Source organism: Panthera uncia (assembly GCF_023721935.1).
Source record: "Panthera uncia isolate 11264 chromosome D3 unlocalized genomic scaffold, Puncia_PCG_1.0 HiC_scaffold_8, whole genome shotgun sequence".
NCBI lineage: Eukaryota > Metazoa > Chordata > Mammalia > Carnivora > Felidae > Panthera > Panthera uncia.
Genome location: NW_026057586.1, coordinates 20,498,765 through 20,513,097, shown reverse-complemented (window position 1 = coordinate 20,513,097; position 14,333 = coordinate 20,498,765). Strand labels below are relative to the sequence as shown.

At 37.9% G+C, this 14,333-nt stretch overlaps 1 protein-coding gene across 1 annotated transcript; it reads left to right on the top strand.

Annotated features, from left to right (window-relative positions):
* Positions 1-5,189: 5,189 nt before the first annotated feature.
* On the top strand, positions 5,190-14,332 carry DYNAP (dynactin associated protein; the record flags this gene model as incomplete). The annotated part of the gene is made up of 3 exons (XM_049619550.1): positions 5,190-5,246; positions 8,963-9,127; positions 13,952-14,332. Coding segments are annotated over exons 1-3 (603 nt in total), but the record flags the coding sequence as incomplete, so codon positions are not given.
* Between the last annotated feature and the right edge of the window lies 1 nt (position 14,333).

Sequence of the window (14,333 nt, the reverse complement as noted above, 5' to 3'; positions counted from 1 at the left end):
CCTCTCCACAAAAATCCAGTCTTTAATTACTACCTTGAGGTTGTGACATACAACCATCCCTAGAGTTGCTCCTACTCTAAATTTAATGTGCAAATGCTATCACAAGTGATTGTTTGGCTAACAGAAATATTCCACCGGAAGCTGTAGCAGTAACACTTAAACTACTCTAACAATAACGGTTACCAGTTGCACATTACCAATGCACAACACCAGATCTGCCTCATTTGCTTTCAATGCCAATCAGAGCTCTATTTTATTAGGAATGATACTTTGTTTTGTAAGAGTTTGACCCAGACATCCCAGACATTTTGTTCTTTAGTACGCGAATTCTGTGTATTGAGTCCATATGTTATATGAATATATTAAATAAACTTACATGGGATAATTTTTAAGTACTACATTTTGTTTTCTTCATGTGTAAAATTATGTTGTTTTCATAATTTTTCTTCAGATTGCTTTGTCAAGCAGCATAATTGCTAGCATTGTTTGCTGTTCTTTCATTTACCGAGTGCCTGTCTCCCAAAATATTGAGGAAGATACAGAAGAAACAACAATACTGGCATGATTATTAAGATAATTAATTTGAACACTGTTCGAATTCTATTCTTTGTTAGAATTCTTAGATAGTGAGATTTAACCTGACTTTGATTTGCTTGGGCTCCATCTCAGCCTGCCGCACCAACAGGAGGGGGCCAGGGTCGCATATTTATAAACACTTTTACAGTTGCTTTTTAAAAAAAGCTTCTTTATTTATTTTGAGAGAGAGACAGACAGCGTGCATGTGTGTGAGTGGGAGAGGGGCAAGAGAGAGAGGGAGAGAGAGAATCCCAAGCAGGCTCTGTGCTGACTGCACCAGGGCCCAACACGGGGCTTGATCTCATGAACAGTGGGATCATGACCTGAGCTGAAATCAAGAGCCGGACTGAGCCACCCAGGTGCCCCCCCCCAACTCTAATCTTAACTTAGGTTTATAAAAGGTCGCTTAAAGCATATGTGTCTCATCACGAAAGTGAGAATAATAATACTTAATTCTTGTAATTCTACTTAATTCTTATAGGTGTTGTTAGGATTAGCTATGAGCAGTGTGGTATACCCACTGGACTAGGCATATCCCTGTAATGTTAATAATATTATGTTAATCAAATCTTAGATCACAGTCTGTCCAACGGTGCCGTTGTTTGCTGTAATCCAGCAATAATTGAAACTTTTTATTCTTCTTCTTCTCATCTCCATTTTTAAAATGCCAGTTAGGAGTCATTTTACCAAGTGAAGACTTTATAAACTAGTATTTCAGAGCAATAATAATAAGGAAGGATATATTAGTTATTTTTAAAAATTGTAAAATTTCTAGAAACCACATATATAGTCCCTCATATGAAGTGCTTGGGTGAGATGTGTTTTACAATTCAGATTTTTTTTTAATGTTTTATTTATTTTTGAGACAGAGAGAGACAGAGCATGATCAGGGGAGGGGCAGAGAGAGAGGGAGACACAGAATCCGAAGCAGGCTCCAGGCTCCGAGCTGTCAGCACAGAGTCTGTCGCGGGGCTCGAACTCACAAACCGTGAGATCATGACCTGAGCCGAAGTCGGATGCTTAACCGACTGAGCCACCCAGGCGCCCCAACAATTCAGATTTTTGAAAATTTTATGACGGCAATACGATACGTTATACAACACCCCCATCAGGACTGTGGCAGTAAACCTGCAATACACATCAATATTTTTGTAGTTAAACATATGAATAATCATGCTAAATTTATTAAACGTTAGTTTTGATTAACTTTTGCTGCCAACTAAATTTGTGCCAAATACACAAAATAATTTGTTTCCAAAGCCTTTTGGATTTTGGAATTGTGCATCAGGGATCACAGACCAATATTCTGAAGAAACAATGGTTTAATTTTGGGTGTCCCGAGATGTAGCAGGACCAGCGTTTAAGTCATTTGAAAGACAAAGGAAAATTTTGGCTTGGTAGAAAAGAGAACTTCTGAACCCTGAAGGTCACTGTAAAATGGGATATCAGACCCTACAAAAACCATGAATTCCCAGTCCCTGTGATCAGAGATGAACTATGCCATTGCTGTTTATTCTGTAGAAACTGACATATTGACCATTATGGAACCGATTTCCCAACATACAAAAAATGTGTACCTTTAACTAAATAAAAAAAAAAATTCTCTTTGTTTAAACAAAAATATTACAATTAAAAAAATTTGAAAGTAAAATCAAAAGCCAAACATTCAATAAACAAAGCGTAGGGGATAAATAAGGGTTTTGTCTGTCTTAATCAATGCTGTCTCGATATCCAGGGTTGAGAAATGCCTGGGGTGTACGAGGTGTTCAATAAACAGTTGTGGGTAAGTTACTGAAAAACCATGTTCTGTCAGTATAAACATATTTAAAATTTGTAAGTAGACTTCAGATATGTAATTAAGAAATTCAGTGACATGCATCAAAACATGTTTTTCTCCTGAAATTTCTATTTTAAGTAGGGCTAATTATTCAAGTTCCATTGTATTACTGAAATACTTTTTAATTACTTTTGATTCAGTGAAGGAACACCTGCTATAGAGTTGGAGTCAGCTTTGAAAATACAATAAAACACCCCGATAGTGTTATGATTACCATATATAAACACATTTGCTGCAACTTTCAGGTTTCATTTTCAACTTTACTTTTAATGATTACTTCTAATTGCTTTGATAATAAATTTGATAGGGCACTTTGGAGATTTATTTTTGTTCTTTTTTTCCTTCCACGATGATCTTTCTTACTTTTGAATTAATTGGGTTGCATATCAGTATTTTACTTAGGCTTTGAAATTCTGTGCCTGATTGTTTGCTTGTAATGCCAATAACAGAATGAAAAACTGTAATAATCCCTTTCCCTAAAATGTCTAAGATCAGAGAGCTGCAGCCGTCATATTGGCTCTCATATTATTAACTGACCAAAGAAGTCATAATCAAAGCATAGTGAAATTTCAGGCAAGAAAGATTTGTTTGAGTAACATGATTAAAAAAAAAAAAAAGTTTTGACCTAGACTTCCAGATAACGATGCAATTCAATTCTCTGTTAGATGAATGAGAAATAGAACTTTCCCCCTGAAGATTGGCCAGCTATCAAACAGTTCTCTGAACTGCTGTCAGCCAAAAGACTTGCAGGTTTCTTTTTGGCTATAAATCCTGTGAACAAAGACTTTTTATAGGAGATTTTGACAGAACAATGAGAGAGATACCCTTGCTCTCTGTTCTAACAGTCCAGGTGTGTTCTGTTTTTCTGTTGACCTTTGGGTGGAGGTGTTCATGAAAATTGTTACTAGTACATGCTGAAGAATTGTTCTTTGCAAAATAAAGAAGACTCTAATTTTTATATGGGAAATTTAGCCACGGAGCAATGTGTTGGTTAATTTTGTTGCTATTTTAAATAAGTTTAATCAATTTTCTATGTTTTTCTTCCAAACTTTGGGACTGAGTCTTGCAACTCCTAGAGATTGTGAACCTGAGATCAGAGAAAACTTTCACTCTCTCTGTCATTGCTATAATGTTGTGGATGCTGTCAAAAATTATAGAATTCTAGGGGCGCCTGGGTGGCTCAGTCGGTTAAGCATCCGACTTCGGCTCAGGTCATGATCTCACGGTCCGTGAGCTCAAGCCCGCGTCGGGCTCTGTGCTGACAGCTCAGAGCCTGGAGCCTGTTTCAGATTCTGTGTCTCCCTCTCTCTGACCCTCCCCCATTCATGCTGTCTCTCCCTGTCTCAAAAATAAAGAAACGTTAAAAAAAATTTTTAAAAAATTATAGAATTCTACCTACACCATGGCTATGTTGCTTTAGTACCAAATTAAAGTAAATGCCTCTGAAGAATATAAGTGTAGTCATATTTTAAAAGCAAATATATTTAGGGGCGCCTGGGTGGCGCAGTCGGTTAAGCGTCCGACTTCAGCCAGGTCACGATCTCGCGGTCCGTGAGTTCGAGCCCCGCGTCAGGCTCTGGGCTGATGGCTCGGAGCCTGGAGCCTGTTTCTGATTCTGTGTCTCCCTCTCTCTCTGCCTCTCCCCCGTTCATGCTCTGTCTCTCTCTGTCCCAAAAATAAATAAAAAATGTTGAAAAAAAAAATTTTAAAAGCAAATATATTTAAATACAGTCAAATTAATACCACTTGTTTGGTAATTTTATCATTCTGATTTTCAAATAAATCAGTTTATTAGAGGGTCATGTTTAATGTTATGAACACCTTCAACCCATGTATGTCCTTTGTAGTCATGGCCATACCATGGCATCACTGGTTTTGTTTCAACAGGAGTAAGAGTAGTAATTATATGTTTTTACTCCTCTTTAGAACAAATCCCTTCCCAGTTTTTCAATTTTTTTTTTTGAAAAAACAAAATTCAGAATCCAAAAGTGAAAAGATACAAAGAACATGTGGTATGGTCTATTTTGTTTGCCGCTGAACTTTTTGTACCAGGCAAAGTACCTGGCACACTTTAGAAACTCAATATTCTCACCTGTTGAGTGAATAAGTCAATAAAAGTTCATCCTTTTTCAATTTGGGACAAACTAGATTTCTTGACAAAACAACAACAAAACTCGTCCTCCAGATTTTCAATATTCCATCACTCCTTTGGCATTATTGCCTAGGAAATTGATTCTAATCATTTTTAAATGCATGTAAATTCCCAAGCAACTGCCCTAGTAGACTTCCAGACTCCAGCCGTGAGACTGAAAAGGTGAAGCCATCCTAAGGCCATGGGTGACTAAGAGCTGGCAAGAAGGCATTCAGGCTTGGGTAGAGAGAAAGCAAAGGCAAACTTCTAACTCACAATTTTTTCTTGGGTTAGTCCTAAAATAGAAGACAGGTGTCTGAAAGATGGGGCCAAAGGGAAGAAAAAAATAATTATGTAAGCTTTTCTGAGTTCCTTCCTGTCAGGAGGGTTATTGAGGGAGTAATCACAGTAGCACTCAGAGGCTGTATTGATTTTCTATGATTAACACCTCATTTGCTTCTCTAAGGTGGATTCCATTTTAGTGAATGACTACTTATTACTTAGTTTAATCCTCACCATCACTGATGCATCAGAGTTGATTTTCCACTAGTCATTTAAATTATTTCTCAGAGTTGCAGGTATAAAGGCCACACATGAATTGAAAAATATCCTTGAAGGTAAGCCTATGGCATTATAAGCTCAAGAATGGACAGAAAGCGTGGAAAATATGTAGTCAATATTGAACGCTCTGAAAACCAGCTTGTGAGTATTTGCTTAATTTTAATAATTTGCCTATAGTGCTATCTCATTTTCAGCTTTTAAAATCAATCGAATTTCTTTGCTATTATGTGGTCAATGTCATAATTTTGCATTATTCTCAAAAAGGAAGCATAGCCATGTATTAAATTTTTCTGCTGCAACTTTTCATGTTATATTCTTCTGTATTATACTGTAAAAATTATTTTACGTATTTGCTAATTTAAAGGATTAGCAATTTCTGTTACCACATCATATACAAATAAATCCATTTAACTTTCTATATTCACCATCATGTAAACATATATCTCCAATGATATCTTTGGTTTGGTCTTTAAATAATATTTTTATAATCTGATTCTTCGATTTTATATACTAAACCTGTCAAAACTTGGATTTCTAAATATGCTGGAAATCCAGATATTGATCTTGGATATTGTCTTTAGGCCTAAGAGAGAAATCCTTTAAACATTTGTACTTTGTATAAGAAATATGGTTATTTTATCTATTTAAAAATTTTTTAATGCTTATTTATTTTGAGAGAGAGAAACAGGGCATGAGCAGGGGAGGGCAGAGAGAGAGGGAGACACAGAATCTGAAGCAGGATCCAGGCTCCAAGCTGTCAGCACAGAGCCCGATGCGGGGCTCAAACCCATGAAGCATGAGATCATGACCTGAGCCGGAGTCGGATGCTTAACTGACTGAGCCACCCAGGTGCCCCTATTTTATCTATTTTTAAATGTTTTTACACCAAGAATCAAGCTTTTACTGTATGTATAGTTCTAAGTGTTTTTTATATCTGAACCTAGCTTAGGTTCAGATAGGTTTTATAATGGCCTAGGTTTTATAACCTGGCCTAGGTGGCTCAGTTGGTTGAGCGTCCGACTCATGATTTTGGCTCAGGTCATGATCTTGTGGTTTGTGAGAATGAGCACAGAGCTTGCTTGGGAAACTCTCTCTCCCTCTCTTTCTGTACCTCCCTGATTCTCTCACTTTCTCTCAAAATAAGTAAGAAACTTTAAAATAAATGAATAAAAATAAAGGAGATGATTTCCTTTAAAAAAGAACAAAGGATGGAAGTATGATAAAAATTAAAATAGTAAGTTAAAATTCCTGCGTGAAGAATAAATGAAATATTTTTCCCTTTGCAATTTGGAGCTGTGGCAATTAGCCCATATTAATTGCATACAGATAAGCCAAAGACGAAAGTCTTTGCTTGGAAAGTGTTGGTTGAATAAAAGAATCCCAAGGAGAATTCTTGGTTTACCAAAAGAAAAGGGGTTTGTCCTTTTGAGTCATACAAAGGACTCTCCTGAAGCTGTTCTCCTTGTCACTTCTGAGTTCGACACTCAAGATGCCTGAATACTCAAATGGAAAAAAATCCCTTTAGCCACATATCCATCATCTTCCTAGTTTCTCTAGATGCAACAAACTTGAAGATGTTTACAAATATTATTTTGAGTTGTTTTTACAGTGTATATCTTGATAGGTGGCTAACTATTTCACTTTATTATGGATATTTAAAGCATAGCTATAAAAATATGCTTTTCTCCTAAGACCAAATTCAATTGTGAAGTTTAATAATTGTTGAAGATTATAAACAAAAGTAAAATAAATGTTGGTGTTTTGTTTTTCTGTTGGGATATGTGAGATCTTAAGTTAATCCTTATAAAATCACGGGGAAAACCCACAGAACTGTTTTTGGTAACTATAGCTAATTCACTTCAGTTGCCTATGGCCCTTATTAGCTAAGGCTGATTATCTGATTAAACGTTTGGAGCTCTTTAACTGATCCAGTTCTGTGCAGAGACTCCACCTATACTAAGAGTCAGAGCAACATACCAGAGTAAAAATTATTACTTGGGCTGCAATATTACTCCAAAGCTGAATCTAGATCAGAGGTTCTCCACCCTAAGTGTAGACACCACCCATCATCTTTTTCTTTGAAAGGGCTAGGATTCCATCAGGGCCAGAAGATTTGGAAAACCGGCTTGGGGAGTGAATTTTGTTTTGTTTACAAAGTGCGTTAAAATATTCTAGTTCATCAGCCACAGGCAAACCTGATAACTACAGCATCATCAGCACTTGGCAAAATAAGCAAGGTTGTTATTAAAGTCCAACATTGCTCAAATTGATCTAGTGAATAACATGGAGTCTGTTTAGTTTTTTTTTTTTTTTCAGTAAAACAGAGCTGTTTTCTTTACTTCTTTGATATAACAGAAAAATCTGTCTCCCCAAACCCTTTACTGCCAAGAGGATTCCATCTTATCTATATTTAATAACCATCACATGTATTTTTTGTGTTGCTCGTGGTAGTTCTCAGTGACCACATACATTTCTAGTCTGACAGTTTTATGGAACTGATGAGTTGATGCACCAGCAATTTTTATGGCTCTTTAATAATGGGTTATTACATAAACGTGACCCAAGACAACTAGTAGTAGTAACAGTAGGAATGAAAACACTGCTGCAGCAGCTGCTGCCACTACTGACAGCCAACACTCACCGAGTACATAGGGACATTGCTCCAACCCTTTTCCAGTTGTTTACTCGTTAATCCTCACAGCACATCTGCAGTGGGTAGTTGTAGTTTTTGCCTTTTGAAGAGAGCAAGGAGTGGCAGAGATGCCCTTGATTCACAACTAGAAGGAAACATTATCGTTCTATGAGATGAAGATTCCCCAGACAGTCCTACACTGTTTTTGAGATGTAACAAAACTCTTGGCCCAGATCCACAAATTCCTGAACTTGTTCCGCTCCCGTTTTCATTTCATTTTATTCTTTCCCCTTTTAAAACACCTGTTCCCCCAAATCTTTCCCACTGAGCCCAACCCATTTTTAATCCTTATGGCCCCCTTTCTCAACAATATGTGGCGATTGTTATGCCTCCCTGTTATATTAGCATATAAACTCTCAGAGCAGAGACCTTTTTGTTGTTGAGAATTGCTTTTATACTGCTGTGTGTCCAAGAGGAACCCAGCATAAACATATCACAAACTGACAAATGATTTGCCTTTTGTCTCTTTGTCATGGGTGTGCAAGTTCCGTTGCATAGACCATGGTACAGATTATGTGAAGGAGTCTCTTTGTAGGACAACTTTTCACTAGTATAGTATAGATTAGTATACACTATACATCTTACCATGGTTTAGCATAACAACATACTGTACATGGTGTAGTGGGACGGAGTGGAAAGTACACTGGTCTTAGCACTGGAAGGTCCGGGCTCCAGTGCTTGCTATCATGTCATTATGGGATCCTGCTGCTGCTGCTGCTAATTATGTCAACTCTTTTTGCTTCAATATTCTCATTTCCAAAATGACCTAAACGGGTTGTACCTGATAATCAGCTGCAAGAACTTTTTTGGCTCTAACATTCTATTCCTTATACGGATAGAGACTTCTTACTATAGCTCTGCTTACAGCAGCTTGCAACATGAGGGTATTTAATACATGCAAGTAATGTGGTAGAGAATAAGGATGACATACATTCCTGATCTGGAGCATTAGTAACTTACGAAAATTAGTTAAGTATACTATGTCATAATCTGTCTAGATTTTTTTTTTTTGGTCTTCAGAGTATAGCTAGAAAAATTCCTTTTAAAAGTTTTGTTATGCGTTATCCCTTTTAAAAGTGATGCTCTTGATTATGTTTGACAGAAGAGTTTCATTTTAGAAATTCAACACCGTGACTTTCTATTCACTTATGTTTTGTTTCTGTAGCCAATCACGTGTTCAGATGACCAACAGGCTCATAGTTCTGCATGCTGGCATCTACCTTCAAGTGGTACAACTGGTCATGTCTCGTCCAACCTAACTGGGGTCTATGTGAGCCCAGCAGCCCTTGCACACTCAAGAAACCCACACACAGAATTGTCCAGTACAGAGGTAATGTTTGATATAGCAGCTTTTATCCAGGTTGAAATGTGCTTTATAAGGGACGTATTTGTTCTGTTCTTTCCCAGGAAATGTATATAATCATTTAATTCACCCACATTCATGTTAAGCATTTGCTGTATTCTCAGTATAATTATAAGTCTCTGCGAGGCAGTTCGTAAGAAGGAGAATATTTGATAATCTGTTTTTGAAGAGCTGATATTCCATTGGGGACTCAAATATTTGCATAGATAGCGAACATTATTTGAAAGTAAAAGGAATCAATGTAAAGTACAAATGCAGGTGGGGAGAGGCAGAGGAGAAAATATGTTGACAATATAGAGTTTAATTCACAAATTAGACTGGTGGGAGACTGTGTCATATTCAAAGTTTTAAGGGTCCTGCTCAATTGGTGATCACCTTGTTTGCTTCCACTGTTCTAGACTTTGGACCTGCATGTGGCACTTTCCATAGGTTTCTTCCTTGTGATCTCTGGTGCATAAGACCTTGACATAGAAACCTGACTCTTGTTCTCCAGACTTTTTTCCCCACTGGCTTTGGAGACTAGATCCAGGTCTTTGGTTCCTGACCTTATCCGTTGGTTGAATTAACTTTACCTCAGGCGTGTATCTCTCTATCTTCAGCCCTGTTATAGCAATTAGACCTTGACTATAAATTGCTTATTCTACTTAGAAGTTTGGTTGGGCTTCCCTGACTGGAGTTTCTACCTTCTGTTGCTTAATCTTGCTGTAGAGGCTTGGTAGAGAGAGTATGAGCCTTGTTTTCTTGATTCTGGATAAAAGTATAAACTGTATTGTTGCTGGGACGATGTGAAAGAATGAATGAGCTCAATGGGGTGGAGTGAGGAAATGTTTCTTCTTTTTTGCGGAGAGGTAAATTAATTTATGTAATCATAGAATTGAGAAGTCTTAGATAACATCTAGTCTGGTAGTTCTTAATCCCAGGTGCATTTTAGAATCCCCTGGCGATTGTTTAAGAAATACCAATTGGTTGAGTCCCACCCCAGACCAATTAAATCAGAAGCTCTGGGGTGGGGCCCGGGCATCAATTAGCATGGTTTTTGCCAAAAGTGACCCCAAAAGAAGAACTTAGGTGTCCTATTGTCTGGTTGTGCACAACTTATTTCATTAAGCGCCTCTTGTATAATTTTTTTAAAGTAGCATAGAGTTCTCCCAGATGTGCATAAGCCCTTTTGCCACTTTTTTCCTTTGAGACTGCTTTGTAGTGTTTTCAGTCAAAGTAAAGAAAATGTTATTTTTTCTGGGGCTAACTTGGCCTTGGTGGCCCATGCCTTCATTCTACTCCTGTTGCTTTGGGGTTGCCACCCTTTGCACCCTTCCAACAAAGACTGTGGCCTATACTGTGCGACATTTAAGATCTATTTTAGTGTGTATGGAAGGTGTGTATGTTGTATCCCATTCACTGAGAGTATTGCTCTCACCCAGGTGATTATGAAATAATCAATCATGTTAGACAATCGAAAACTTACATACATGACACTGGGCCAGGCACTTTATAAACATTGTCTTATCTTTTCATCTTTCTAGGTATTATTAAGTATTATTATCCTTATGAGGGAACTGGGGCTTAGAAAGATAAAGTTGTTAAATTCTCCATAGCTAATAAGTGGCAGAGCTAAAATTCAACCCCAAATCTGTTGGACTCCAAAGTTCTTGACCTTAATTTCTATATACTATACTATACTGCATCCAAGATAAACATATTTTTAAAAACTAGTGACTTTATGTATGTTATTTGTAGTCTTCCCAGCAACAATATAAGACAGATATTTTTAGCTCTCTATTTTAAGATAAGGGGATTTGAGGCTCAGAGAAGGTAAGAAATTATTTAAGATTTCATAGCTCTGAACTTTATAACATTTCTCCAGTTAAAAAGACTGTACTCTTCTACACTGATTTGTTGCCTACGAATAAAGCAACAAATATTTGCAAAAACACTTTAGAAATGACAAAGCAAATCAATTTTGTTGATTCCGAAGGTAATCCTGTACTTCACAAGCTGTTTTATCACCATTTTGTAAATGATGAAATAGGGAGTCCCAGAAGCTATGCAATTCCATGATTTTTCTTTTAAATCATGGTGGTGGATAACACAATCTGTGATGAGGATTAGGGAGAAAATAAGCAGGGCTTTGGTTTATCTTGTTAAAATGCCCATCACTAGAAAGCTCCCAGGGAGCTCTTTTCATTGCACGCTTTCAGGTAATAAGCCTGGGAAGGAGATAATGCACTCAGGTGGATTCTCTGGGTCCCTATGGTCATACTAGGTGCTAGGCAGCTACCTACCTGATGGGTGGTAGGAAGTTTTATATTTATATGGCTATCAATATTACTTAAAGAATTGGGAATACTCTAATTATGAAAAAGCCTCAGTGTATTATTCCTCTTCTGATAACAGAATCACTGAGCATCATGAGTACTGTTGCCAAAATAGGTGCCTGAGGAGTCTGTGTTGTATTCTGGGTGGTAAATGGAGGATGAGAGAGGCATTCACAATGAACAGAACTATTTGTGCCAAGATCCCACTTTAGATGGAAGCATGATGCATTGTAGAAAAGGAGTGAGTGGCCCAAGGCTATTTCACTACTCCAGGGCAGAGATAAAGGAAGCTTGGAATAAAGTAGTATCAACAGATATAGAGAAAATCAATAGTATTGGGAGATATTTAGCAGGTACAGCTAAAGGGCTTGGTGATGGGTTGGGAAATTTCAAGGGTGATCCCTTTGTTAATAGCTTATGGAACTGAATATAATGGATGGTGGTACCATTTAAAGGGATGTGGGAGCTTGCTAGGTTTCACTGGGGAGATCATGACTTTGGGTTTGGACACAGTGAGTTTGAGGCATCATTTAGACATCTAATATATGGTATCATGTAAGCATTTGAAGGTCAGAGGGGAGAGCTGGACTAGAAATAAATTAGAGAGTCATTTAGATATGGATAGTAATTAAAATCATAGGAAAGAGAAAGCATAGAATGGTCAAATCCAGTCCACTGCCTATTTTTGTAAATAAAGTTGTATTGGAATACAGTCATGCTCACTTGCTTACTCAATGCCTATGGCTGCTTTAAGACTATAATGGGAGATTGGAGTCACTGTGACCAAAACTGTATGGCTCACAAAGCTGAAACTATTTACCGTCTTGCCCTTTACAGAAAAAGTTTGCTGACCCTAAACCTAGAGTGAGAGAAAAGGTCCTGGGAGTGTCAACAATAAAGCTGAATGTGATAGTAAGCCTCTAAAAGAAACTGGGAATATTTGGGAGGGGGAAGGTTGTTAGGAGAAACCCAATGAAAATGGAATATCACAAAAGCCAAGGGAAGAGACTGTCCAAAAGGGAGAAGGGATGCTTCAGAGGCAAATGCTACTGAGGATTTAAGTATGGTGAGGGCTAAAATATGTCAGTTAGATTTGAGTGAATAAATGTCATTTGTGACTTTATTAAGAGGTGTTTCAGTAGCATGGCAGAGGTAGAAGCCAGACACAATTGGGTTGAAAGGTGTGCAAGTGGAGATGTTGCGTTTATACAACTCTCAAGAAATTTCATTTTCCAGAGAGAGAGAAAGGGAAGTAGTGAGAAGGGGATTTGGAGTCAAAGGAGGTTTTTTGTTTAAAATGGAAGAGATTTGAGTGTATATAAATGTTAAAAGGAAGACGCCACTTAAGAGGAAAGGGTGAAGTATTTAGTCCCAGAGGAAGAATGAAAAAAAGAGAAAAGTTGTTGAGAAGGATATGGGGGATGAGGTCCAAGGACAGATCGGCAGATCAGCATCAGCCAGAAAGAGGGACAGCATCTCTGTGTCAATCAGGGAAGGAAGAGAGGTGGAGCCCAGGCAGGCTTAGGTCTGCAGGTTTGATACCTGTAGGGCTTTGAAAGAGTTTCCATTTGATGGCTTCAAGTTTCCCAGTGAAGGAGAAAGGAGATGAAATGGGTCAATTTGGGAAATGAGATGGGTCAATTTGTTTTTGAGGGCTGGTAGGTGGAGGTTACATGTTTGAAGAGAGGGAAGATTAAGAAAGATTTACAAAACGAGAGTGTATATTACAGAAATATAATAGAATGATGGAACAGTCCAGAAAATCCATTCAAGGATGGTGACTATACATTTATCTTGACTCTGACTTGCCCAGGTACTTGACTTTCCCTGACTGTGGTTGCTCAAGGGCAGTCCAGAGAAAGCAGACAGGCATTTATTTGCCAGCTGGAGGAAAAGAGGAGGCAAGTGCAAGAGATTTTAGGGAATTAGTTTTATTGAAATAAACGACCATGGAACACAAGGTGGGTAAGGAGGTAGGTGAGTGAAGCAAGGTCTGCTGGGCCAATAATTTTTAACAAGACTAAAAAAAGGTTGCTCTAGGGACAATTGAATAAATAAGCTGGAAGGAGAGGAGACAGTGGTAAGAGCACAGTGTTCCTGAGGAAGTGATTTTGGAAGTGGAATAGTTTGGGGTAATGACAACATCTACTGGAGGACTGGGTGTGTGACAGAGAATTTACCATTCAAGTGCTGTTCTGCCTGTGTGAAAAGACAAAGCTCTTCCTTCCCATTAGTGGAATAGTTTCCAATAAAAGAAGATGAGAAATTGGTAGATTCTCATTTCTTCTAATGTTAAAGAAAGTGTGCAGTTATTTTCACCTGGATAAAAACTTGGACCGTAAGCCCACATTTCTTTGGATATATATAAGGACTGAAATCATGTTAATGCACTACAGTATAAATAACACCAAAGAGATGAGAAATCACAAGCATTTTTGTTTTTTATTACTGATATTATCATTTACACTCTTCATAGGCAAAAGGAAATTGGTGTAATGACTTGTCTCTGTGGAAAGTCTTTTTGGCTTGTCTCTTAGCCTGTGTGATAACAACAGCAACTGGAGTACTCATAATACGCCTGGTGAACAACAGAGAAAATGACAGTTCTCCCATTACTAACCAGCTACCTGCAAACAATGAGGAGCCTATACTTAGCATTCCTGGAATGACCTCTACTACTTCACAACCTGCAGGGACCACCACGTCAACTGAACCCGTAACTAAAACCACTTCAACAGAATCTACAGCCACTGCAACGTCCATTGAACCTACAGCCACAACAGCCATTACCATCGCTTCCACTGAACCCAGAACCTCAACAGCCATCACTATCACTTCAACTGAGCCTACAACCTCGA